At 37.8% G+C, this 26,781-nt stretch overlaps 2 protein-coding genes across 4 annotated transcripts in view; both read left to right on the forward strand.

The window, feature by feature from the left end:
- The window catches only part of lamb2l (laminin, beta 2-like), a 36,685-nt gene extending 13,443 nt beyond the window's left edge, over nt 1-23,242 (forward strand). For both annotated transcript variants that reach the window (XM_060894529.1, XM_060894530.1), the window contains exons 3-35: nt 24-193; nt 1,986-2,121; nt 3,223-3,296; nt 3,994-4,182; nt 4,300-4,363; nt 4,468-4,670; nt 4,878-4,998; nt 5,099-5,287; nt 5,690-5,869; nt 6,607-6,719; nt 6,816-6,895; nt 7,082-7,238; nt 10,111-10,245; nt 10,332-10,493; nt 11,055-11,176; nt 13,768-13,888; nt 14,728-14,920; nt 15,102-15,245; nt 15,338-15,569; nt 15,655-15,818; nt 16,286-16,510; nt 16,589-16,803; nt 16,935-17,031; nt 17,140-17,512; nt 17,629-17,813; nt 17,982-18,229; nt 18,316-18,531; nt 19,549-19,693; nt 19,891-20,098; nt 21,008-21,149; nt 21,325-21,501; nt 21,604-21,763; nt 22,549-23,242. In XM_060894529.1, coding sequence (XP_060750512.1) covers nt 24-193; nt 1,986-2,121; nt 3,223-3,296; nt 3,994-4,182; nt 4,300-4,363; nt 4,468-4,670; nt 4,878-4,998; nt 5,099-5,287; nt 5,690-5,869; nt 6,607-6,719; nt 6,816-6,895; nt 7,082-7,238; nt 10,111-10,245; nt 10,332-10,493; nt 11,055-11,176; nt 13,768-13,888; nt 14,728-14,920; nt 15,102-15,245; nt 15,338-15,569; nt 15,655-15,818; nt 16,286-16,510; nt 16,589-16,803; nt 16,935-17,031; nt 17,140-17,512; nt 17,629-17,813; nt 17,982-18,229; nt 18,316-18,531; nt 19,549-19,693; nt 19,891-20,098; nt 21,008-21,149; nt 21,325-21,501; nt 21,604-21,763; nt 22,549-22,685 — 5,477 coding nt within the window. In that variant the 3' untranslated portion in view covers nt 22,686-23,242. The remainder of the gene's footprint in view (nt 1-23; nt 194-1,985; nt 2,122-3,222; nt 3,297-3,993; nt 4,183-4,299; nt 4,364-4,467; nt 4,671-4,877; nt 4,999-5,098; nt 5,288-5,689; nt 5,870-6,606; nt 6,720-6,815; nt 6,896-7,081; nt 7,239-10,110; nt 10,246-10,331; nt 10,494-11,054; nt 11,177-13,767; nt 13,889-14,727; nt 14,921-15,101; nt 15,246-15,337; nt 15,570-15,654; nt 15,819-16,285; nt 16,511-16,588; nt 16,804-16,934; nt 17,032-17,139; nt 17,513-17,628; nt 17,814-17,981; nt 18,230-18,315; nt 18,532-19,548; nt 19,694-19,890; nt 20,099-21,007; nt 21,150-21,324; nt 21,502-21,603; nt 21,764-22,548) is intronic.
- Nucleotides 23,243-25,619: 2,377 nt separating this feature from the next.
- Nucleotides 25,620-26,781, forward strand: part of lamb2 (laminin, beta 2 (laminin S)) — a 29,709-nt gene continuing 28,547 nt past the window's right edge. For both annotated transcript variants that reach the window (XM_060894531.1, XM_060894532.1), the window contains exon 1: nt 25,620-26,025. In XM_060894531.1, the coding sequence (XP_060750514.1) occupies nt 25,995-26,025 (31 nt within the window). In that variant the 5' untranslated portion in view covers nt 25,620-25,994. The remainder of the gene's footprint in view (nt 26,026-26,781) is intronic.

A 26,781-nucleotide genomic window follows, 5' to 3' on the forward strand; every position in this document is an offset into this window, starting at 1 on the left:
GTGATTGGTTTGTTTCTCTCTAGCCTTTCATACTTTGGCCCAGGAGCTGCCATCCAGCCCACACGGTTGCACAGACGGAAGCTGTTATCCAGCTACAGGGAACCTCCTCATCGGGCGAGCTGTTAACCTGACCAGTACCTCCACCTGTGGCTTAGAAACACCTGCGAAATACTGCATTGTCAGCCACCTGCAGGTAATCTCACCCAAAGTCCATTAAACATATTTACACACATAACATGCACCTTAACATCCTTACAAAACACTCTATTGTCTGTTTTAATAGTTCTTTCTTTCCTGTATGCATTCTATTTTGCTTTCTTTCCTTCTTTTACTGAATACACTCTCCTGTTTTCTGTATCGTGTCTTCTGATCTCATTCTTTGGAAAACAATGTAGCCCCCTTTCGTCCTCTTCCTCTTTTCTTACACTGCTTCATGCGTGGTCTTGCCTAGTGTGTGACATCATGGACTAGTGTGCCCACTGGAAACGTTTACTTCATCACTGTCGTCATAGGGTATTCTTTTATTTTACTGTCTCAAAACGATGGGAGGTACCCTCATTGGTACACCTTGTACACATTTAAGTAAGAGATTATAGCTACTATAACATAAGAGATAACAGGAGCTAACATGTCTTGTGGATCTTCCATATCATTCAATTTTACTATAATTCATTAAAAATTAATTTATTAAAATAATCCACATCATAACATATATTATAATATTATAATATTACTTGTATGTATGTATGTACAGTATGTATGTATGTATGTACAGTATGTATGCATGCATATATGTATGTATGTATGTATGTATGTATGTATGTACAGTATGTATGCATGCATGCATGTATGTATGTATGTACAGTATGTACAGTATGTATGTATGTATGTATGTATGTATGTATACCTAAAAGTAATTAATACACTTCAAATATAAGCATCCTGACCAGACAAACAGGCTCATGGTAGCACCACTTTTCACTGCTCCAGGTGCAGCCTGCCATCTGTCTGTCATCTCTCTTGTGTTTCAGGCTTCCGTAACTCCTTTCGCAAATATACATTGAGAATATCTTATCAACTGGTGAATTTTTTATATTGTTTTGAATATCTACAATACCATAATAACTTTATATCTATATGCCTTCAATACTGAATAATTAAAGAACTGTGAGCCAATAAAATATGAAGAAATCATATCCGAAAGGTTTAGGTTGAATTTGTGATTCCAAACTGTGTATTTGGGAATTCTTCTTTAAACTTTGTAAAGTCAAATTAAATTAGCTATAATTTGTTTTCTGTTACTCAGAACTTACAAAAGGAGGCTGATTGACTTTAGATGACATCTTGTATGAATGTTTCTTTCCATGTGTGTATGTTTGTGTGTGGGGCCTGTTGGCACATGCTTACTACAATGGAGAGTTCCATCTGTTTGGTTTATTAGTATGATGAAAGCAGGGCTAGGAACAGAAAGTGCTGTTTATTGTGCAGCCCTCACATTAGTGCTGTCATGCTGTAAACAGCACCAAGAAGCAGAGCAGTCTGTATGCGAAATGCAATCGAGTATCTGTGTAGCACTGAAAAGCACTTAAAAACATAATCCAGGGTAAGGATTAGTCACATTGTTTCAGTAGCTATATCCCGTGAAGCTTTTCATAGCCAGGTCACTGCTGGAGATTTTGTTTCCCTGGACAACAACCCAGTTTAGACAAAGTGATCTGGCTGTATTCCATTTAAGCTCACTGCTTGGCTCAGGACCTGAACACTGGGGCCTAAACTGGGCCCAATTCCTGAACTCCCATCCTATTAAGACATTTTTTATCAGACACTGACCCACATTTCTTGTATGCTCTGACAACTAACTTGGTTTCTGACCAGTAGAGTTTATACAATGTCACTGTAATATAAGCTTTTATCTGTAACTGTTTAATAGGATATGAACATCTGTTCATGGTTATTGATATTTTAAAATGTTTTTTCCACTGTAGCAGATAGATAAGTGCTTCACATGTGATTCTCGAAGACCCTATGACTTCAACCATCACAGAAACAGCCATCGTGTGGAGAACGTTATCTACCTGAGAAATGGTGGAGGAAATTTTACATGGTGGCAGTCTGTTAACGGTTAGTATGAAGACAGTGAGTGTTTACAGGAATCACAATTATAAACGTAACTTAATTGTCTTCCAAGCCTTCTAATGTATTATACAATAATACTGTAACAAGTTACAGGGTCTGTCAGGAAAATTATTAAATCGTATAATAATAATAATAATAATAATAATAATAATAATAATAATAATAATAATAATAATAACTAGAACGTACATTTCCTGAAGAAAATGTGAATGGTGCTTGCACGTGGCAAGTTCCCCTCATCGTGCTGAGTGTTTTGATATGTCACATGTCCATGTTGTGCAAATTTTTTATTTTCACGTGAAATCACGTGATGTCACGTGACTTCATCAAAATACACGCGAGGAAGTTCCCCTCATTGTTGTGAGTGTTTTGATATGTCACATGTCCATGTTGTAAAAAGTTTTTTGATTTTGCATATTTTGGGGGCGGGGCTGCGGCACAACCGAAAGGCCAGTCGGTACACCAATTTAAAAGTTTGTTCAGAGTATCACCCTAAAGGAGCTGGCCGAGTTTGGTGTAGATAGTTCAAAAGATTGCCAAGTTATAAACCTCCAAAGTTTATAATGGGAGTCTATGGGAAAAAAGGCCACTTTGAGACCCGGTACCAGAAGTACCAGTACTCGGATTGCTTAGAAAAGTAATAGCACACCTCTCCTCAATGAGCCGGTCGATTTTACACGTCATTCATGGGTCTAGGACAAAAGCTGCGGGACAAGTTACGCGCCGAAGTTTTGTCCGGAAGAGTATGCAGGATAGTAAGAATGTTGCTTTGCAAGCACATTAATAAATTGCATCAGTAATAAGTTAGTCCAAAATTCAATGCTGTATATTTAAGTAGCAAAGGAACCTATTTAAGTATCAAATTTATTTGTTACTCATACTTTATCTTAGGTCTCACCACATGAAACAAGGTTTGATTTGTCAAGGTCAGATGTAAGCCATGTTCGGGTCACAGCGCAGCAACAAAGCAGCAATGCACTGCTTTATGTTACACTGTACACTGTACTTTCAATTAATGTGTATTTCTTTATCAATGTGTATGAAGGTGAATTTCTGGAATTCCTCATTATCTCTGCTCGTTTTTAGGAGAGGAGTATGTAAGCATCAGACTTGATCTGGAGACAGAGTTCCACTTCACTCACCTCATCATGAAGTTTAAGGTATGTAGTTATATACATCAACATATATATGACTTCCAATCTCAAATCTGATTGGTCAGAAGTTTCATTTTCTGTAATTTCTCTGAGGTTTATATTAATGCCTTTGATCTAATATATTAAAGTTATAGTAATATAAGAGCTCATTGACAGGGATTTATATGGAGACTACACATTGTCTAAACCTAATAATAAACAGATTTAAAATTGTGTAATTATTTTAGTAGTCACAAAGATATATGTAAAATTATTGATTATAAGGAGATAGGTCTGTGTGGAGAGGCCTATTTATTATTTGCATAAGGGTTCATGGACGTCAAGGCTTTGTAACAATCAGTACGTTTTCCATCACAGGAAAGTTTTCAAGAATTCCTGTTTTTTTAATAACAGGTTACGCCACATTTATTTTTGTTTTATTAATGTCAAGTGAGAGAAAGGTTTGTAAGGGAACAACTTGTTTCACAGACAAAACATTAAGTGTAACTATACACAGAAAAAAAAATGTCAGTCTAAAGCAATGTAACGGTCACCAAATGATATAATTGAAATAAAACACTCTGAGAAATGATGTTCTGAAGTACAGTATAACAACACCCCATGATGCTGTACTCCTTACATCAGAATGTGGTCTGGGTTGATTGTCAGTCGATTGTACAATATATATACTTCATACTATATATTTCTCTTTATGTATGTACAGACATTTAGGCCTGCAGGTATGCTGATCGAACGCTCTGTAGATTTTGGTCATTCATGGAGGCCGTACCGCTACTTTGCCTACAACTGCACCAGGACATTTCCTGGAGTGCGTACACGGCCTCTACGGTTCAGTGACGATGTGATCTGTGAGGAACGCTATTCTGACATTGAGCCCTCCTCAGAAGGAGAGGTGAGGGTGCATTATAGTAAATTTAGCAATTTTCAGGAAATAACCTAATTTTCTGAAATTAAAAAATTCTAAATCTTAGATTCTATATCAGGAAAAATTCTCTGTGGTTTGTTTCAGGTGATTTTCAAAGTGCTTGATCCTGCAATCCCTGTCAGTAATCCGTATAGTTCTAATATTCAAGGTGAGCACTGTGTATTGGTGATCTGTATGAAACAGAATAAACACTCACTCACCAGGTTGGTGTTTTATGTATGCATAATATTAGTGTCATTGATTTTCATGTAGACCTGCTGCGAATCACTAACCTGAGGATTAACTTCACCAAACTGCACACTCTGGGGGATAACCTTCTGGATCGTCGCCCTGATGTGCTGCAGAAGTATTATTATGCAGTGTATGAGCTGGTGGTGCGTGGCAGCTGCTTCTGCTATGGTCATGCCTCTGAGTGTGCACCGGTTCCAGGGGTTCACACCCGAGACAACGGCATGGTGGGTTGCCACTATTATGTCTATTAGGTCTTTTTTCTCATGGTTCCAAATATAAAAGAAGTCACTCAGAGCTTAAGTAGAGATAAGGCTTAGGTTTCAGCGTAGGCTATTGCTTAATCAGGCCTATTTTAAATAAAATTGGACTGAATATTTGTTGGAGCATTTTCTTGACACAATGACTAATATGGCTTTTTTATGATTGGTCAGATTCACGGACGCTGTGTGTGTAAGCATAACACGGTGGGCCTGAACTGTGAGCGCTGCCAAGATTTCTATCATGATCTACCCTGGAGACCAGCCGAGCCAAATAACCCACACACTTGCAGAGGTCAGGAACACACCCACACACATCCACATGTATATGCATGAACAATTAATTAATGAGTTTCCATAACAAAGAAATCTGCATTTTTATATGTTTGAACCAGAGTGCAACTGTAACAGCCACTCCAACAAGTGTCACTTTGATATGGCGGTGTATCTGGCCACGGGGAACATCAGTGGAGGTGTGTGTGACAACTGTCTTCACAACACCATGGGCCGCAACTGTGAAACCTGCAAACCCTTCTTCTACCAGGACCCAGCCAGAGATATCCGAGACCCCCGCGTCTGTGTTCGTAAGTCTGCTTGTTTTATTACATTTCTAGAAAGAATTTATTCATTCAGTCATGTTATTCAAGCAGCTATTTCTTTACCTAGAAATATTTGAATGATCTTGCACTGTCATATTATTGAAGAGTACAGATTTCTATTTGAATAACAAGCTAGCAAACAATATAATCAGCAAAAAACATGAACGCACAATGTGACGATGAAAGACAAACACTGGACAGTGATTGCTGTGCAAGACATGACTCTTAAAACTGGTTCTTATTAAACCCAATACATGAAATACATGCAAGCAGTCATGTGATGCAATCTATTTAATTCAGTGGCTGATGGGAATTGTAGACCTGCTTTGGCTTTAACAGAACCATGACAACTATTTATCAGTCGCTCTCTGTTTTTCCTGTATACAGGATGTGACTGTGACCCAGTGGGTTCTCTGGATGAAGGGAGGTGTGACAGTCATACTGATCTGTATCTTGGAATGATTGGAGGTCAGTGTCGCTGTAAGCCCAACGTCCAAGGGCACCGCTGTGACTACTGCAAAGATGGGCACTACGGCTTCAGCCAAAATGACCCTCTTGGGTGCCAACGTGAGTTGCATGTCTTAACATGTCTATGTTGTATTATAGACTTCATTTATCATGGATTACATTTAATTTTGGTCCTTAATTTAGGCACAGTAATCCACAATGGTAAAGCACTGAAATATCTTAATTAGGTAGTTAGAACTTTTCAGACCCTTTGCCAAAGCACTTCAAATTAAGCTGATCATGGAGACCACCTGTAGCAAAATCATTTGATCTGACATGATTTAGAAAGGAATTTACCTATTTGGATAAACTCCCACAATTCACAGACCGAACAAAGAAGTCATGAACATCACGAAACTCTCTATAGACATTTGGCAATCAGCTTTTATCAAGACATACTGTAGAGCTGGGCATTTTAAGAATCTGAAGGCATTAAAAAAGATTCTCCATCTGATGAGACAAAAATACATTTTGGAAGAAGTGATACTTTGGGCAAAAACCAGTGAGTTCTGGCTTCCAGAGGTAGAGACAGGTAGGTTGGTCAGAATTAAGGGAAGGATGAATGGCCACATACAGCGTCTTTAAAGAAAACCTGAACCAGAGTACACACCTGAGGTGGTTTTCACCCTGGGCATGTTTTTGCTGTGGTTCGGTTCTGAGTATGATTGATATTCATTTTATGCTGTTTAATACTGTATGATAAGCCTGGAAACACTTAAATGTTACAGCACCTTTAAGTAGAATGTGTATTTGTGCGCTTTGTTTGTGATATTTGTTCTTACGCATATGGTCGACAGCATGTAACTGTGATTCCCGTGGCACAAGCATGATGGGGCAGCCATGTGATCATATCAGTGGAGATTGCTCTTGCAAGAGACATGTAACAGGTCGCTACTGTAATCAATGCAAAGTAAGATTCTCTTCTTTCTACAAACTTTTCGTACCATCCAATCCTGTAATTGTTCAGACCTGAGTGGTATATAATTTTGTGTGTGTGCACCTGCAGCCAGAGTACTGGGGACTCAGTAATGACCATGAAGGCTGCAGACCTTGTGACTGTGACTTTGGTGGATCATACAGCAAAAGGTAGTAATACAGCGTAGCATGTATGGGTTCGTGTGAAAAGTTGTGCGCATGTACTGTATATTGAGCCAGTAATTCAGTAGTGAGTGTAAGCATAGTGTGAGCTATGCAGACTGTATAGCTGTAGGTATAAAATTATATTTGGTTGATCATGAACATTACTGAACAGCACTACTCTGGTGTTTACAGGTGCAGAATGGACAATGGTCAGTGTGACTGCCGGCCTCACCTCATCGGCCGTCAGTGCTCAGATGTGGAGTCTGGGTATTTCTGTGCTGCTCTCGATTACCTTATATATGAAGCTGAAAGGGCAGATGGTTACTCTCCTGATAGTGACAATCTACCTGTGAGTACTACCAATTAGTAATCGATCGATCAAAAATTTAAGTGAAGAAGCTACGCAATGCTCTGGAGAAAACCAGGTTTTGATGATGGTTTTCCACCTTTGACATACTTTGAAACCTGTTTGAAAATTTAAATATACCTGATTGACCCAAAAAAAAATTTTTTACTTTGATACACCTTTATGATGCGTGTTATAACGATCACTTATGTGAGAAACCAGTTAATAAATGTGGCTGTGTAAGGTGCCTAGTGGCTGAATGTTATGCTTTGATCATGTTGTTGGTTCAAGAGTCGAGTATGGGGTGGCATCATATAATTATGTACAGATTCTGATTTGTCCCATATTAATCTCTGTCCTACAATACATTCGGTGAGTTTTGCTCTCTGTTGGCAAAATTATCTCAATTATATATATATATTTTATATATATTATATATGCTATTATTTATTATTCTATTATGTATCATTTAAAACTCTTATCTTATATCCCTTATTTGATATTTAAAACTAATATCTGTATAGAGTGTCTACGTGCTGTTCTCTTCTTAAGATTATGATGTGATGGTACACATGCATTGCAAAAAAAAAAAAAAATCTGATTACAATCTAAATTACAATCCATACAGCCCATTGTATTGTGGCATGTAACAATCCTGAATGTGACCAAAGTGTGATGTTTTCTGTGTGAGAAAGACTGACCGTTTTTGCCTTTATAACGTCAACTCTACTGGGAAGGCTTTCCACTAGAATGCAGAGCATGGCTGTGGGGATTTGTGCTCATTCAGCTAGAAAAGCATTAGTGATGTTGGGCACTGGTTTTTGGTGAGGTGGAAGTCATTGTTTCAATTCATCTCAGAGGTGTTCAGTGGGGATGAGTTTATTGTTCTGTGCATGACATTTGAGTTCTTTTACTTCAGTCTTGGAACAAAATGTATTCATGGAGATTGCTTGTCATGCTGGAACAGGTATAACGGGAACAGGAAACTGTAACACTGCAGAATACAGAGGCATTCTGTCATCTTTTTATAGCAACAGTTTTGTGCCAACAGTTTCACGAAGGCCCACATATGTATGTCATGGTCATGTACCATCACAGCAACATCCAACAATGTTTTACAAATTCTCTGATCAGGAAAGAAAAAGTCTAAAACTAAAACATTTTTCCTAAAAAAAAAAAAAAAAAAAAAAAAGGGCCCCATATTCAGATATGCTGTTCCTACTAAAATAGACACAACAGCCAAGCTTCAATGATATCAGAGTCGCCATATCGCTTGTGTGCCCTCAGAGCAGGCCCAGACACACACAACCACATAAAACGCCAAATAATGGAATGTAAACTCTGAGGCACACAGGGGATCAGGTGGTTTAGTGCAGAAACAGCTTGTCACTGAATCAGAAATGTGATGAGATTTGTTCAGACGACTGCTGATTTTTACTAGTCGGCCAGTAATTTAAAAGGGTAGTACACACTTCATCATTTGCCTAATTAAAGCACAAACGTTTTTGCTATGATTATGCTATTTTATTTGTTTAGCAAAGGACTCAGTTAACAGGATACACAGATGACAAATGAAGTGTACAACTTCAGTGTTTTTTGTCTATACTGTTAAGTAACTGTACATAAGATGTACCAGTTTATAAAATCCACTGATTCAGCACTAATGGCTGTTTCTGAAACTGAAAGCAAAGCATGGTGCTGTAATTCCATGTAACTTACTAATGCTTGGAGAATGTGATCTATCTAATGTGATCTAGCTGATCTTAGCTAGTCTAAACTAGCTGAGTTAGAGTGGATAGTGACGCCGAATCCACAGCTCCAAAAGCTACTTTATCCAGCGATGATCCCAAAGGAATTTAGTACAAGGATTATATTTCCATCTTTAATTTCCATTTCCATTAGCTTTAGAAATCAACAGAAATAGCTGCAGGAGGAATTCTTGTGGGAGCGGGATTCCAAAATAATCACCTCTCCGCTAGATGCAAAGTCGTATCCAAGTGTTACAAGTCCATTCATTTAAAAGGGAGATTAAACATTTTTACCAGCATTTTCTTGTGTTCAGTTGATTAAAATCAACTTACTTTCTTCCCAGTTTGCCTGCATGTCATTACCACCTGCTACTGCCCTGAATAGTCGACTAATCTATGTAGTTATACACTGTGTACTCTTCTAGGAAAGAAAGTGATTATGGTTTATGCAACACTGGGATGTCACTGTACTATATAGTTGAAGTGACCCAGAATAACTTGTGAAAACAGAGAAGGTGCTAACCTGTCAAACAGAGTTAGTTATGCCTGCCTCACACAGAACAACACTCATCACCTCTCTCTCTCTCTCTCTCTCTCTCTCTCTCTCGCTCTCTCTCTCTCTCACACACGCACACACACACACATACACACATTCTCTTTCTTTATGTCCTTCTCTCATGCAAATTCACTTTCTCACCAATTTATATACATTCTTTTATTATTGGACTGTTGTAACATTATCATTCATCAATAACATACATTATAGTCACTCTGTCTCAGACTGATTCACTGCAGTCATCTGTCTGGCTTGATGCTTTCTTACTGTTCTTGTAAGTAAAGTGAGGAACACCATCTCTGGCTTCGAATACCATCTCTGGTGCTTTATATTTTCTCCTTGTTTATGGCTGATATAATCCCAAACACATGCCAGTAGATGAATCTGAATAGGCTAAACTGGTCCTATATGCATATATGTGAGCACTTGTGGTGAGCGTACCCAGGATAGGCTCCAGATTCAACACGAATCTAATCAGGATGTATCTTAAGATAGATTATTCAAGAAATTAAACAACCATGTTGATAGACGCAACCTCCGTGTTCTGCTTTCTTAATTTGTCTCTCTTTAGGGAAAGCCTCGCCCTGCGGCTGTAAGTAACTGTGAACAGCAGCTCAATAACCAGCTGAGGAGGCACAGACACCATCGGCACATCACCCAGCAGCAGAGAGCAGCTCTGAGACGTATCAGGCAGCTTCAGAAGACCGTGCGTCCTTTGCATCTACTCTGAACATTTTAGAGGTTGTTATTTTTATTCACTTATGATTCATATTCTGGTTTGTGTTTCTACAGCCTGATGTGACCATTGTCGATAGAGAAAGGTATACAGATCAGATGGTTACCTGGACTGGGCCTGGCTTTGCTCGGGTTAAAGACGGCGCTGGCCTTGTGTTTACCTTTGAAGACATCCGATATGCCATGGAGTATGACATCATGATACGCTATGAACCTGAGGTGTGTAGCTGGGATTCATGAAACTCTATAAAAGTCTATGTAGCTAAGTGTAGATATTTAGAATATCTGAGAAAGAATCAAAGTAGTAACTGCAGTATAGTTCAGATATAGTTCAATTGTGCATGAAGTAAAAAATGCTGAATGGAAAATCAACCCATCACTCTGTCACTTCTCATGAATGTATACATTTTATCGTTAATATTGTGGGAATTTTAGGTACTAATTGTAGAAGTGTGTAAAAATTTTACTCTGTATTCTTTCCAAACCTTGTGTAATAGTGATGTCTATGTGGTCATTATAAAGTCATTAAAAATAGAAATGTAACATTGACACACACTGTATTATGTTGAAGAGTTAATGGCTAATATGAATGAATTGCATTATTCTTATTATTTTACTTACTGTTATTATTATTATAAATACTACTTTTTTGTTGTTGTTGTCATTATTATTAGTAGTAGTAGAAATATATTACTTTACATGTTATACATTATCATGTGATATTATTATTTCTTCAATATTTTTGATTACTAAAAAGATATTCTTTTCACTCGTATACAGTCTACAGAAGACTGGGAGGCCATTGTGAGTGTCACGTCTATGTTACTGTCCACCAGTACTCGCTGTGGGAACCTGCTGCCTACTGAGCAGCTCTACACTGTCACACTGATGCACAACAAGAGGTAACATCACTTTACGTTTCATATGTTTTTTATATTGTGGAAGTGGTACAAGCATTACATGTAGTGGTACACAGTGGTTAAAGGTCATGAGTTCAGCTAACAGGACCACTAAGTTTCCACCGCTGGGCCCTTGAGCAAGGCCCTTAACCCTTAGCTGTATAAATGAGATATATTTAAGTGCCTTTGTAACTATACACATGAGATTATTTTCCAAAACAGTTAAAGGGAAGCGTTGTGTGCTCTTCGCCACAGATCACGGGTACTCTATCGTCTTCTCTCCCATCGGCAGTCGCTCCATATTTGCTTAAAGTCACCAGAAGTTGCCACCTTTCATTGAAAAACGAATGATCTGCTGCAGTCATGGTTCAAGTGGTTAAGGCTCTGGGTTGTTGATGGGAGGATCAGGGTTCACGCTCCAGCCCAGCACTGCTAAGTTACCACTGTAGGGTCCTTGAGTAACGCCCTTAACCATCACTGCTCCAGGGGCACTGTATTATGGCAGACCCTGTGTGCTGACCCCAAATTCCAAAATAGTGATAAGTGAAGAAAGAATTTCACTGTGCTGTAATGTAGATGGGACAAAATAAAGGCTTCATCTTCAGATCTATAATCATAGCCTTGTCCTGTCTGTCGACATTGGGAAACTAAATACCTAAAATATTTCATTGCAGTTTCATCCCCAAATACTTGGAAAAGTGTCAGGATTGCTGTTTATAGAGAATTAATCACCACCTGACCTCAAGAACACAATCAGAATCAAGATTTCTGCAACACTGGTTTTGTGTGTAATGATTGATTGTATGGTTGCTAGACATAATTGTAATAGTATTATTTTATACAGTACATCAAGTTTTGTGAGGAGTTCCTGATTTTCAGTACAGCTGAGTGCTTGGGAAGAGTGTTTTAATATAGCTAATCAGATCACTGATCCCAAACCAGGAAGCTGAAAATTCTTTTTTTCAAACACTGACCGTGTTAAAAACAGGAACAGGGACCGTGATGGGAATGTTTTAAGGAAAGTCAGATGAGTTCAATAGACTTATGAGTTAAAGTCTTGAGCTTGTAGATCTAAGTGTGGGACAGTACGATTGCAGGGTGTAGTGAAGAGCATCATATGGTACCAATTTATTAGAATCATCATTATTTACAAGCCAAAGTTAAACATTAAACTACCAGAAATACCAAAATCGTGCTATCATTCATGCAAATATATCATACAAATTGATGTAAATGTTTTATAATTCAGATTTGATATGTAGTGAGCTGAAGATTGCTGGAGCTAAAGACAATGAGAGTCACCATGCTAGATACAGTACCATGTAATCTTGTAGTTTTTGTTTTTACAGAATATATAGAAATAGATATCATATTAGAAATAGAGTTCTTATGTAATTCTCAAGCATTCATGAGAAGATAGTTGTAATAAATATTCAGAACTTTTGAGAAGTTGGTTTAAACACAGACATTAACAAGTAAATTCCTTAGATCGAGCATAAACATTAACAATGATGAAATGACTAAGAACCAATGCAATTTTTTTTTCCTGAAGCATAGATCCACAAACTGATCATTCTGATATGGATGAGTAGAAAAGTGGAGGCAGGTAAAGCCATACAGTATGTGATCTGATCAAAGTGCTCACTGTGCTGGAATTTCCGACCGCTCCGGATGTGAATGGATCAGTAGAGCATGACTCCTGCTGCTGTTGTATCCTGATAAAATGACACTCAGGCAGAACCAATTAGGATAAGCTGACAATGGGGCCCGGTGCCAAAAAAAAAAACACTGTGCGTTTGTTTAGGATGGACTGTTATACATGATTATGTGTAGGTAGTCAAATAACACACACGTATAACATATCTGATTATATAAACATCAAATAAAATGCTTTGAGCAGTAACTTTACTTTAATGACATTAATAAAAGGTCAATATAGGCATCAATGCAATTTCATATTTAATCACTTCATATATTAAAGGAGTTCTTCCCTTATTTTTTTAATCACATTTCATTAGATACCTGCTGTTAAAGTTATTCATTGATGGTAGATTGTGTTTTTAATCTTATCTGTGGTTCACCTAAAACGCATGAGCACATTGCATTTATTGCACCTTGAGTCATACAGATAATATGCTGTGATTTTATTTCGCTTTATTTTATCTTATTCATCTCTAAAATGCATTCCAGGTTCTGCCACTGATATGTGTGAGCATATTTTTGTATCTTTACAAAAGTAAAAAAAAACAAAAAAAAAACAAAAAAAAAACAGTTGAACGATTTCTTTTTGGTGACTGAGGTTAAGTTTAGCTCAGGTTATAAACAACAAATTCAAGCTAAATTGAATCATTTAGAGTTTACAGTTCATACAGTACCTAAATTCATGCCTTTTATGAGCAGGATTCTAATGCTTAAAGTCTGTTTTTGCTCTCTGATGGTCTAAGGCCAATTTTGTATAGTCTATATAGGAAAAACACAAAGACAGAGATATCTTCCTGTTGTTCCTGGTTTGTAGACTACACATGATAAGAGACGTGTACCAGTGTATATGAATGAACATTGTGTATTCACTGACAGTTATGAATTTCTCACAGGTACATCCTCATGCCCCAGCCTTTCTGCTTTGAGCCCAACAACCGCTATGTAGTGGCCATCCGCTTTCAGCGCCATGCAGTCTCTCACAGACATCTCACTGCTCACATCCTCGCTGACTCGGTTAGCACGCACATTCACTGCTCACTTATTAATAATCAGTACCATTTCAGAACAAGATAGATATCAAAATTGTAAGCGGTTGATATACTTTGGTGATTCAACACGAATGGTACAAATTCAAGCTAGGTACAGTGTGAAAAATTTTCTTCTTTTACACTTAATTATTATTTATCGTATGTTATATTAAGTGTACCCTAAGGTCTTTTGATATTCTTTTAGAGTTTTACAACATTTTACAGCATTACCCTAAATTATGTCAATTTTGGAAACTAAATCATTGTTATTCTCAAAGGTTTGGTGGTTATGTAGTTGGACCATTAACATTTTTAATCCCTTTTTAATATATACTGTATATATGAAAATGAATATTTACTGTGTTAAATTAGAAAAGATCTGACCTAGACCAAAGAATATTTTCCTTTTAGACATCTTTGATAATTCTTGCATTGTTCATGCATTTCTCATCTGGATTATATTTATGTAGTCATTGCAGTCTGCTCTTCAGCTGATCAAATAAATAAATAAAAGTAATATTGTTTTAAAATGTAAAATAAGACATGTTGGGGTTATCTAGAGATAATAAGCTAAAAAATGTTTTAAATTTAATTTCAAATAGAATGTCTCAGTGTAAGAAATAAGGTTTGCCTTCATCAGTTTCAAATCTTTAGCTAAAGAAATCTCAAAATAAAGTGAATATAGTTATAAAGTCAAAAACAAATGTCTATTAATAGCCTCCTTTATCTAGTTGTTTAGATGAAAGCACTCATTTGTGTATGTTTCACTCTGACTGTATCACTTCTGCCTCTGTATCTCATCTGTATCTCATCTGTCCTCTCTAGCTTGTATTAATCCCCCGTTATGAGGAGCTGCCAGGGTTCCTGGGTAACGATCCCCTGGCTGTGCAGCGGCGAGAGGAAATGGTGCGCTACATGTGTCTGGACTCCTTTATGGCTACGCCAATGCCGAACCTGGCTGAGATGTGTGTCAAATTAATCTGCAGCATCTCTTCTCTCATGCATAATGGAGCATTGCGTGAGTTTTTAGGCTCCATGACTCAAAAAACATGACTTTTTTTTTAGAGTGGTTAAGGTAGATCATTTCAGTAGATCATAAGTAGATCATTTCATCTTAAAAGTCTCAGTGTACTGTAGCTTGCATTTCTGTACCGATGTTTAACTCCATCTTTACTCTTTTCCTTTTTTCCTCATTATAGCTTGTCACTGTGATCCTCAGGGTTCACTGAGTGTCGAGTGTAAAAAGATAGGAGGTCAGTGTCAGTGTAAACCCAACGTAATTGGTCGTCACTGTGACCAGTGTGCACCCAGAACATACGGATTTGGGCCCTATGGCTGTACTGGTATGTCGCCTGCTAGGGATTCATAGGTGATAATCTTAGTTGTATGTGTCACTTCTATTTTTTTTTTAGTAATATCTGTGTATATTCCTCAGCCTGTGACTGTCACCATGATGGCTCTGATGCTCAGCAGTGTGACCCAGTTACAGGGCAGTGCCCCTGCAAGCCCGGGGCATTTGGCCGGCAGTGCTCTGAATGCCAGCATGGTCACTGGGGCTTCCCAAACTGCAGGCCATGCCATTGTAATGGACACTCAGAAACCTGTGATCCCCACACTGGTGCATGCCATGAGTGCAGGGACAACACAGCAGGCCATCAGTGTGAGAGGTTAGTCATAACATTCATCACCATCTGAGAATGTGCTGATTTGATGCAGTGCAGATAACACAGCATATTGTGTTAACTACTTTAGGTGTACAGACGGGTATTACGGCAATCCAGTGCTGGGTTCTGGAGAACACTGCCGCCCTTGTCCGTGCCCAGGTAACAATGGCAGTGGACATTCAAACGCAGAATCCTGCAACATGCAACATTCCATTAACCAGATCATCTGCCACTGTATGCCTGGATACACAGGTCAGTTTCATTAGCTAAATATGAGAAATGCTTAATAGAATTTCTTCCTTGTTTTGCACAATAGAATGACCTGTATACAAAATTATATCTTGCATAAAATATAAAAGTAACCTGAAAGTTTTTGTTGGTGGTTAAATATTTGACAGTGGGTAATAGAAAGGAAATGAAGGTTTGCAGTAAGTTTATTTCTTATTAAAACACATGAACTGGCTGTGAATAGGACGAAGTGTTGTCAGAGTGATTCTATAGTAGCAGGTTGCCATCTTGTGGTGGTGTTAAACATGCATTTGTGTACATGTTGAATCCAATTTAGAATCACTGCCTTAAGAAACAGGAAATAAGATGTCTTGGAGATCTTAAAGAATTTATGTTGTCATTATATGAAATAGATTGTTAAATCATTAGTTCTACATATTGCAAGACTTGTTGTTGATATATTGTTACTAACATGGCATTGTATCTCTCAGGACATCGATGTGACCGCTGCGCTCCAGGTTACTATGGCAACCCGGAGCAAATAGATGGAGCGTGTCGTCCATGTGAGTGCAACGGGAACATTGTGGCTGAAGACCCTGACTCCTGTGACCCTCGCACAGGCCAGTGCTTGAAGTGCCTTTACAACACAGACGGGCCCTCATGCTCAGAGTGCAAGCCTGGCTACTATGGCAATGCTCTGGACAGAGACTGTAGGCGTAAGTGTGATTAAAATTTTATTCTGGTTTATTACTTGGTCTGGTATTAGATATCTGTTAATGTCTCTCTGTCCACAGGCTGTACATGTATGAGACTGGGAACAGACCAGGAGTACTGCAGTGATGAAGGGTGTAACTGTGACAAACAGACCGGTGCATGTCCCTGCAGGCCCAACGTTGTTAACCATAACTGTGACCAGTGTGCTGCCAACCACTGGAACCTGGGCATGGATGATGGTTGTGAAGCTTGTGAATGTCATCCACAGAACAGCCTCAGCTCACACTGCAACTTGGTATACCTATAAAGCAAACCATTTTCTAAACATTGTACACCGGCTAAGTGACGGACATACTGTATATATGGAATTTCACAGGAGGGGAATTATCACCCACAGCAATCTCTTTCCTTCTTTCGTTTGTGTAGATTAGCGGACAGTGTCACTGCCGGCCCGGTTTTGGAGGCAGTCAGTGCACCGAATGTGAGATGTTCCACTGGGGCAATCCAGCGGTGCACTGTGAGGGTAAGAGTTACATAACCTCAACAAACATATCTGTTTCCATATCAGTGCTGTCTGTGTGATTTTGGGTCAAGGCTGCTTTTAATTCTTGCATTCTTCTTTTTCGGGCAGAATGTAAGTGTGACAATCAGGGGTCGGTGATAGATCAGTGTGACCGTATCACAGGGGCATGTGTGTGCAAAGAGTGGGCAGCAGGCCAACACTGTAAAGAGTGTGCCCGTGGTTTTACCGGAGTTTTCCCCAAATGTCTGTCCTGCCACCCCTGCTTCCAGCTTTGGGACAACATTGTGTGCCTAGTAAGGCATAGCATGGATAGAATCCGCTTCATCATAACTGAAATCCTGGAGATGGGTGAGGTGCCGGGTGTTGGTGACACCCGCATCCGAGAGCTGGAGCAGATGCTGGCTAAGATTCCGAAGCTGCTTGAGAATGGAGAAGCAGACAGGTTATATGAGTTGATCAAACAGACCACTGAAGACTTGAGGTAAACAGTCACACCAACCACTAGAGGGCACTGCTCTACAGTGCAACTTGTGACCCACTCAGCATTTCTAGTTGAATTTGATGAAAGGCCTAAATCTCAATCTTTTATCGGTTTAGTGCTGAGATAGCTGTGACTGATGGCCGTTTGATGGAGGCAGAGAGAGACCTAAATGTGACAAAAAGGCACAACAACATTCTGAAACATAATATGACGTCAATTGAGCGAGAATTCAGAGATTTGAACACCACCCTCAATCTGTTTCTCAGTGAGCTGAAGAATCGCATCAGTGGTGGAATTTCAGGTAAACCCAGAAAGTGTGCACTCACAATGTGATCACTCCTATCACTTGACATTATATAAGCCTTTTATAATGTGTTAATGCAGTACAGTTTTTTTTTTACATATATCAGCTCACATCTTTTGCAGTTCTTGTACATTTTTGATATATACATTCTCTCTGACTGCATAGATCTGTTAAAGGAAGTGCAGAAATACTACAAAGAGTCTCTGGCTGCTGAGCAGAGATGCAATGCTTCTGTTTTTGGGGCTCAGAGTCCTGTGGAGCAGTCTCGACACACACGCAACATCACCGAGGTCCTGCTGGACCAGACAAAGGACAAGTTAATGCGCAATGTTACAGCCCATAAGAAGTCCCTCTCTGAACTCAAAAAGAAAGCAGAAGACATGGATGCAAACATCCATCACCTGAGTCAAAAGGTAGATAATCATCTTACTACTTTGTAAAAATAGTACTTTGGTGTAGGGACTAGGACAATTGCAAATTCTTTGTGCTTGTTTCTTAGGTGTGTGGCAGCAGTGGCAATGCGAGCACTGATGGTTCATGCCCAGACAGATCTTGTGGGGGTGTTGGTTGTGTGGACAGTAATGATAAACTGGTGTGTGGAGGGCCACAATGTAACGGCACTGTTGGTGAGTCAATCAGGGCGCTGAAGAAAACCAATGATGTCACCAAGAACCTGACAGCTGTCAGTGAGGATCTTATGAACATGGCTAAAAAGGTGTGTGTGTGTGTGTGTGTGTGGACTCACAGAGACAAACAATGCTTTTACATGGTTCAAACAAGTTCAAACGTTAGGCATCACTTGAAAATGTCTTTCTTTTGCATTTGTGGGACTCCCACAACTTTTTCTGGTTAGAAACCGCTTGCTTTGTACTATGAAGGCAGTAGTACAACACAGTATGGTAAGATAAGTGCTTACAATGAAGTGAAAGAAAGTTATTGAGCCTATAAACAAACACACAACTCCTGATGCGCCATATACTACACGAACTTAAAAAAGGCCACTTTTATTGATCCCTTAATCAGTACAACAGCAAAGGGTTTTTTAATAATCTAATCAGTGCCTTATAAAAGGATTAACTTGGATTAGCACACATAACATGAGATTGAAAGAGAGTACTGATGGTTGCTGATAATGGGCAACAATGTAGAATTTCTTTAGAATCATCTGATTAATTTTATGTTTTTGAAATGTATAAAAAAGGAAATTTCTAAGTGTTTCCGTTTTTTGAATGGTAGCGTATTTGCTCTCCCCACATTTCTAATTTCTCTGGTAGTTACTGTTTAGTTGCTAGGAAATATTTACAAAACCTCAGTGAATCGGTCACTAAGGTCATATACATATATATATATATATATATATATATATATATATATATATATATATATATATATATATATACTAATGATATAGTTGAATACAGATCTATATGATGGCATGATACTGTATTGCAATCAATATATGTGTGAAAGATTTTATATTGATGTGTTTGTGTTGAACACCCTCGACCATCTTTTATCAATACAGTTATTTTTGTGAAACAGTCTGAGAAACCAAATGTCATGAAATTATACAACTCCTTCTTGACTTTCGGTGTTTATGGATTGCCAAAAGAATGCGTCAAGTTTTTCATATTCGAATGAACACATTTAAAACATTTTACCTCTTCAGGATTACAGTCCTTTTTAAAACCCTGTTTTTCTGCCCATATTCTCTTTATATTCCTCATCCCAGCTGAAGGATATTGCCACACTCACTGAGAATGTGAAAGCCCAGGCGATGAACACTCTGAACAAAGCAAAGAAGAAGAAAGAGCTCTTTGAAAAATCCAATAAGCAACTTAAAGATTTCATCCAAACGATCAGAGACTTTTTAACTGGTTGGTGCTTCTTCAGTTCTCTCTTTGTGTTTTGATATGATAATGTCATTAGAACGTCATTTCTCTTTTAAACCTTTTATTTAACTGGATATTCACACACATGTGCTAACTGATCTGTAGAATATCTGTAGAAAGTTTATTACACATAGTGCTGTGAGTAAGACTACTGATATTTTCTTCTGTCTAATTGTTTTCAGAGGAAGGAGCAGATCCAGAGAGCATAGAGAAAGTGGCACAGCAAGTTTTGGCCATCACGCTGCCAGTTAATTTGACTTTATTGGACACTATATTTATGCAGATCAAAGACAGCGTTGCTAACCTCACCAACCTGGATGGAGTCTTCAATTACTCCGCTGAGCAGCTGGCCAAAGTTAAAGAGCTTCTCAATAGAGCCAACAATGAACAGTAAGAGAGATCCATATTAAAAAAAAGACACACACCTCTCTATTATGTGCTTAGTGGTATAACACTGCATACTGCTCATTGAGGTAGAAGCAAGCCTTTTCCTAAATTCCAATTTATCTGCGCTGGCATGCACTTGTGGGGAAGTCGTGGCCTAATGGTTAGAGAGTTTGACTCCTAACCCTAAGGTTGTGGGTTCAAGTCTCGGGCCGGCAGTACAACGTTTGAGGTGCCCTTGAGCAAGGCACCGAACCCCCTCAACTGCTCCCCGGGCGCTACAGAATAAATGGCTGTCCACTGCTCCGGGTGTGTGTTCACGGTGTGTGTGTGTTCACTGCTGTGTGTGTGCACTTTGGGTGGGTTAAATGCAGAGAACGAATTCTGAGTATGGGTCACCGTACTTAGCTGTATGTCACGTCACTTGAAGAAGGTCACTAAAAAGTGATGCCCAAATCTGTTAGAAATTATATTTTCAAACTTACTTTAACCCATAACTGTGTTTATGGTTTTGTCTGTCAACCCCACTATTAGCAATGATTAGAAAATGGGATTTTCCTAAAGTAAAGTTGGAATGGTGCATCTCAGGTCTCAACTTTTCTTTTGTAGATGATTTATGATACCCAGTTCAATATAAGTAGCTTCAACCAACATCCAGATAAGAATAACTAGTGTGATAGTCAGTGAAATGTCTAAAAAAGATACTAACGTTATTACTATAAACAATTTAATATTCATTCATGGAAATGTCTAATCAGGTGTCAGAAGAGTAATGTATAAAATCACTGGCTGATTGGATAATTGCATGAAAGTGTAGGGGTTCCTAATAAAGTGGTATGTGAGCCTACAGTTACATGAGCCTACAGCTACATACTATTATTGAGACACTAAGTGACTTGGTTTGTTTTTGTGCAGGGAAAAGGCAGAGGGAATTAGTGATGTTATTAATAAGACTAAAGAGGCCATGAACACCACGCAGGACGCCATAGACAATGCGAGGACAGCAATAGAGCAAGCTTTGGAAAACCTCAACAGCACACAGAGTGTCACTACAATGGTATGGTGTGTGCTTAAGTTTATGTACATGCATTTTGTATGTGTGTGTGTGTCTGTTTCATTCATGTATGACTGCACTTATTTGGCAGAGGTGATTTTTCTCAACATTACTCAACATTACTTGATTTTTTTCTCATTACATTTATATTTTTTCCTCATCAATACATTTTGACCAGGTGGAAGACAAGCTCTTAAATTTAGAGGCCAATCTCATGGATATGATGATGCGTTTGGCTAATTTATCCCAACAAGTACATATTTTGAAAACTAAGACAGAACAAAACAGAGTGCAGGCAAAAGAAGCCAAGGAGCTATCAGACAATGCCACTCAGGCAGCCTCTGAACTAACAAAGGTACATCTGTTAAGCACAAATATATCTTTACAATTTTTATGCAATATCTTTGGTCTGAATTTACATGTGGGTTATATTTTTGTGTATATGTGCTTGCACCAGGATTTGTCACATGTTGAGACTCGTTATAAGGAACTAAAAGATAAGGTTGATGCTTTGGGAGGAACGGCAGCAGGTAATTTTTCCCAGAAAGCACTGGACATGAAGAACGAGGCTGCGGATCTTCTCAAGAAGGCCAACAAAGACATGGAAACACTTAAAAGTACGTCTTTGTAGAACCATGAGCCAAACACGTCACTCTGACATCAGCCGTGCCTCCGGATCGCAGAAAATGTAGTAGGAGATTGTAGTGAATGAAAAGAGCAAGACAGAATTTGTTTTACTAATTCTGTTGGGTGTCAGAACTGGAAAAAGCTTTGATAGACACATTCATTTTTCCTCTGTTGAATTGGACACTTCTATGCCAACAGAAGATAGCTATGCTTACAGGTAATTATGGGAGATAGTCAGTTGAAGGGGTTCTGCTCTTTGCAGTTCCCATGTCATCTTAGTTACGTAGCCAACTAATAAATCTACCTAAAAAAAAGCTAACATTTAATTAGCAAATGGGTTTATGCCATTCCTGCAGGCTGTTACTTCATCCTTCAGAGTCTCGGGGTCCTATTTGTAATCAAAACATTATGTCTTAAACCTATCTTCAAACAGCAAAGTTGTAAGCAGCAAGAGACATGTAAGTCTTCAGTTTGTGTGTATGTGAGATAGGTACATTAAACATTTCTAGACAGCACAGGCTAGGGTACCACTAATAGTGTTAATCCATAATAATACATTAACATTTTAACTAACATCAAACCAATTCTGAAAAAAATTATTGATAGATTCTTCGGTCAGATTATAGTAGTATAAATATGATCGGGTTGCCGGGCTACTCAGGTCTTTATACTCAGGTTGCACATACATCACTTTTTTGTTTACAAACACCAAAAGGGTCTAATGTTTATCACCTGCAGTAATAATTGTGGCACAATTGCTGTTTTGTGTTTGTAGAACTGGAGCGAAAACTGCAGAAGAATGAGGAGAGAATGCAAAAGCAGCGAGATGAGCTGGCAGAGCTGGAAAGCAACGCCACAGAGATCCAAAATTTCATCAGGGAAAAAGTCACTGGCTATAACACCTGTCAGTAATGATCAAAACAACTAATTCAGAACATTAGGATCTGTTTAGCCTGCTACATTAACTCAGGAATTTTGTCACTGTCAGTTAAAACTATTGTGATTTTAATGTGATGGAGGGACTACACATTACATCACAAATATCAGCTTAAAGATGTGTTAAGAAAGAAAAAGCTTGTAAGATTGCCTTGTGTCTGGAAAAAGCAACTGATTATAAATAAACAAAATAATTAATTGTTTCACTAAAATAATTTTGACTTTAATTATGCATATTTCTAAAAATCTGATTATATTTATACTATTACCATGTACATGAAATCAAACTACCACCATACAGTATATTGTCAAACTCTTATCTACTAAAATGATAACATTTGTTACAAGTATTGTTTATACATTAAGTGCTCAAGTGTTTATTATGACAAAAAGTTACCTCTGTTTTTAGGGCATTCAGAAACTTTTCTTTGGACTTCTAAGAAGATATTGTCGAAATTAATATGAGTGAATTGTTGAGGTTAATAAAGGTTTATTCGCTACAAGATATGGAATTAAAAGCAAGTGATTCTTAACTTCTAATGTTTTACATTCTGTCTCTGAGTCTGTATCAGTCACTTAGCAAGAAGTTCTGTGTTTGCTAATCCAATTCATGTCTGGATCATTGCACTTGAGGACTGTTTCTTGTCACATGACTCCATCATGCCTCACATCCCATATTCTCAATAACATTTTTTGTAGGTGTAATCAGAGACTGACAGAAATGATCTGAAACTAAATTAGATTTAATTCCTCTTACAGTGAGTTTTCAAAAGAGTTTTAAAAAATTAGCTTCTAATTTAATGTAATAATTGTGCAATGTAGAATCGTTAAAATAATTACATGAATTTCAGTTTCATCAACTGAACACATGATCCAATAGAAGAGATTAGGCATGAGGAAATCAAACCTTTCTTACAAATCAGTTAGCACGGTCAATAGCACAAATTTGCTTACATTTAAAAAGGGATCCAGAAAAAGTGGATATTTAGTGTTGGATATTTAGGACACTTCCCTGTCAGACCAATAGAGGGTCTTCATTGGTTGTATGTTTGGTTTCTCCTGTGCAGTTTTCCACCTGTTCTGTGTTTAGTAATTAGTCATGTCGTTAATTAGTTAACTGTTTTAAGACCCTTTTTGTGACCTGCTTGTTATCTAGCTAGTTTTCCTGTAATCTAGTGAATGCTTTGCTTTGCCACAGTTCAGATTTTTTTTCCAGTTTATTTTCTGCACTTTGGGTTAATTGCATTCATTCTTGATTCGTGACATTTAACTATTCAAAATATTAAACGTTTACTTTATTTGTTTTGAATAATTTTAAATTCTAAAAACCCTCTAAAAAAAAGTAAAATCCCAGGTACTGTAGTCTTAGTAGATTAGATTATTAAAATGCATTGTAGATTATTAAAATGCATTGCTACTGAACACATACATGAACTTCTCAGCAGCTCTCAAAATTCACTCTGTGCTTTATTTTATGTTTGTATTATTCTGTTTTATGTAAATAGGTTTAATTATTCTTAATGCTTTAATTTAATGATGAAATGCATGTAATATTAAACCAGTGATTTAATTAAAATCTTTTGATTACAATATATGTGATAATTATAGTGATAATCATGTTGTTGTTTAAACTGGGTTTTGGTTTTATTGACCATTAACCATATGTAGAACTTGGACATGTCTGTGACACTGACCCACTTTTTACATACTTTTACAACACTATAGAGCACGGTAACACTTACAATACACGTGCATCAGTTGTGACAGTGTGAATATATCTTTTATTTTTGCAACCTATATGTTATCACAAATGATAAATGATAATCACAAATCTCCTAACTAGGAGTAGACCAGTTACACATATATCTCTTGCTGAAAAATAAAATTGTGATCAAGAAATAGTGATACGTTTACTGTTACACACCGCAGTTACAATGTTAAAAGTTTTATTACAAACTGCAGTTTACAACCAAACACTAAAAAATACTAATTGCACTCTTATGTAGTCATAATGCTACAGGTCTTTTTCAACTACGTAGTATACCCACAGTATGTATGTTTTTTAATTATGTATTCATTCAATTATACTGATACTGGTTATGTCTCTATACTATTGGACACAATTTACACTTCCTGAGAAAAAAGTACCTTAACTGTACCACGGTGGCAAAACAGAGCAGCACTGATACCAAAGGTACCCGGTTCAGTTCTAGGCTCATGGTTCTCTGTGAAGTTTCACATATTGTCCACTTGTCCATGACTTTTCCTCTGAGTTTTCTGGTATCCTCCTACATTTAAAAAATATGCATGTATCAAATTTTGTAATTTTTTTGGCCTGACACACAAAACCAAACACGGTACGATGTGCAGCGAAATGTTTTGGTATAAAAACAGAACTACATCAACCAGAATTTACTTGTAAACAAAGTAGTAAAAGGGAAAATATAAAAGTATATTTCAACGCCAGTGTGTAAGGCCTTGGCATGTTCTCCCTTGCGAATGCATAGGAATATATAAGTGTGTATGTGTGCATAATGAACTGTGAGGGAATGGCATCCCATTTAGGGTTTATTCCAGCTTCATGCACACTGTTCCCTGAGACAAGGTTCCCTGAAATCCACTGACACACTGACCAGGATAAAGCAGATAGTGAAGATGAATATATTAATAAATTATTAGCCTATTTTCAGATATAGAAGTATATTAATGGGACACATGACAAGCGTTTACCAGATACGAGGAATGGTGCAGTTTAGCACCCTTTCCTCTTAAAGTGACCCTCCCAAACCGCCTTAGAGTCAAAATAGTACAGTATTACAGCTTCACCAAAAACCACGTGCTGCCTCCCGAAACAGCGGTTTTAAATGGGTTCGCGAGGGCGCGCGTTTCATTTTGCAAAAGCGCGCTCTCGCCAGCTCCGCAGTCTCTAAAACAGTTAGGTGGACTTCACATGTTTTAGGCGCCGGGATTTGTTTATTTTATACAAAATTCAGCGTCTATAATTGTGACTCTCGGACAGGAACACAGGCTTGGCGTCTCCGAAATCCAGTGCGCGTTTTCAGGGGCACATTCCCAGCACTTCTCTAGAAAGTAAGAGCTGTGGGCAGTCGGGTTTGTGCCGAGCTCTGGTCCAACCTCAGCGGCTTCAGTCAGAGGGAACGGTCACACACACGCACGCACGCACGCACACACTCACGCACGAACGCGCATACGCACAGTACTGCTGTAAGTATCCTACTGTACCAACAGACGAGAATAAGAAAGTTAAACGAGCATCTTCACACGATGCACACTTTGCTCCTGCTGTTTATCTCAGGTAAGTCCAAAATTAATTACTTTATAACGTACCAATAACATTCTAAGATCCAGTTGTACTCTTTCCATCATACTTATTTAATAATGGACACATTTTTTATGGATAATTCTGCAAACCATCACAAGGTTATCAGCTCCCAGTTACCAGGTGTAGAGCAGAGGATCTGATTTCTCTCAAGGTTTCTTCCTAATGCTGTAGCAGAGATTTATTTATTTATTTGTTTGTTTGTTTATTATTTATTTATTTATTTATTTTACCTCTGGCTTGCTATTTAGATTTGTGGACCTGGATTTCTGGTTGTGACAAAGTTGTTTAATCCCTACAATTCTACAAAAATAACTGTAAAGTATAATTAGTCAAACTGGTAAGTAACATAATGGCCTCCTTGGTGTGTATCATGTAGAATATTTCATGTATAAGCCTAAATCCTATTTTGAAATGAACAATAAAGAGAAAAAGGCACTCAAATTTCCATATAGGCCAAATGTGCTCGAGGGAGCTGCACTGTTTCGCAAGTCTTTAGCACAAATATTTAATAATACATCCTTTTTTTCAATCTGACCTTTGATCTTGGAACATTAAAAAAAAAATATATTATAATTTAATTTATGTTTTTTATTGTTTATTTAATATATTTTTACAAAATTATTTATTTAAAATATTAAAAGACATTTTGTTTTTGTTTCTGAGGTTAGTATTACAGTTAGGTGTAGCATCATTTACTTTAGCATTATTAATAATGATGTCAAAGAAGAG

This window comes from Tachysurus vachellii, chromosome 19 (genome assembly GCF_030014155.1).
Source record: "Tachysurus vachellii isolate PV-2020 chromosome 19, HZAU_Pvac_v1, whole genome shotgun sequence".
Taxonomy (NCBI): Eukaryota; Metazoa; Chordata; class Actinopteri; order Siluriformes; family Bagridae; genus Tachysurus; species Tachysurus vachellii.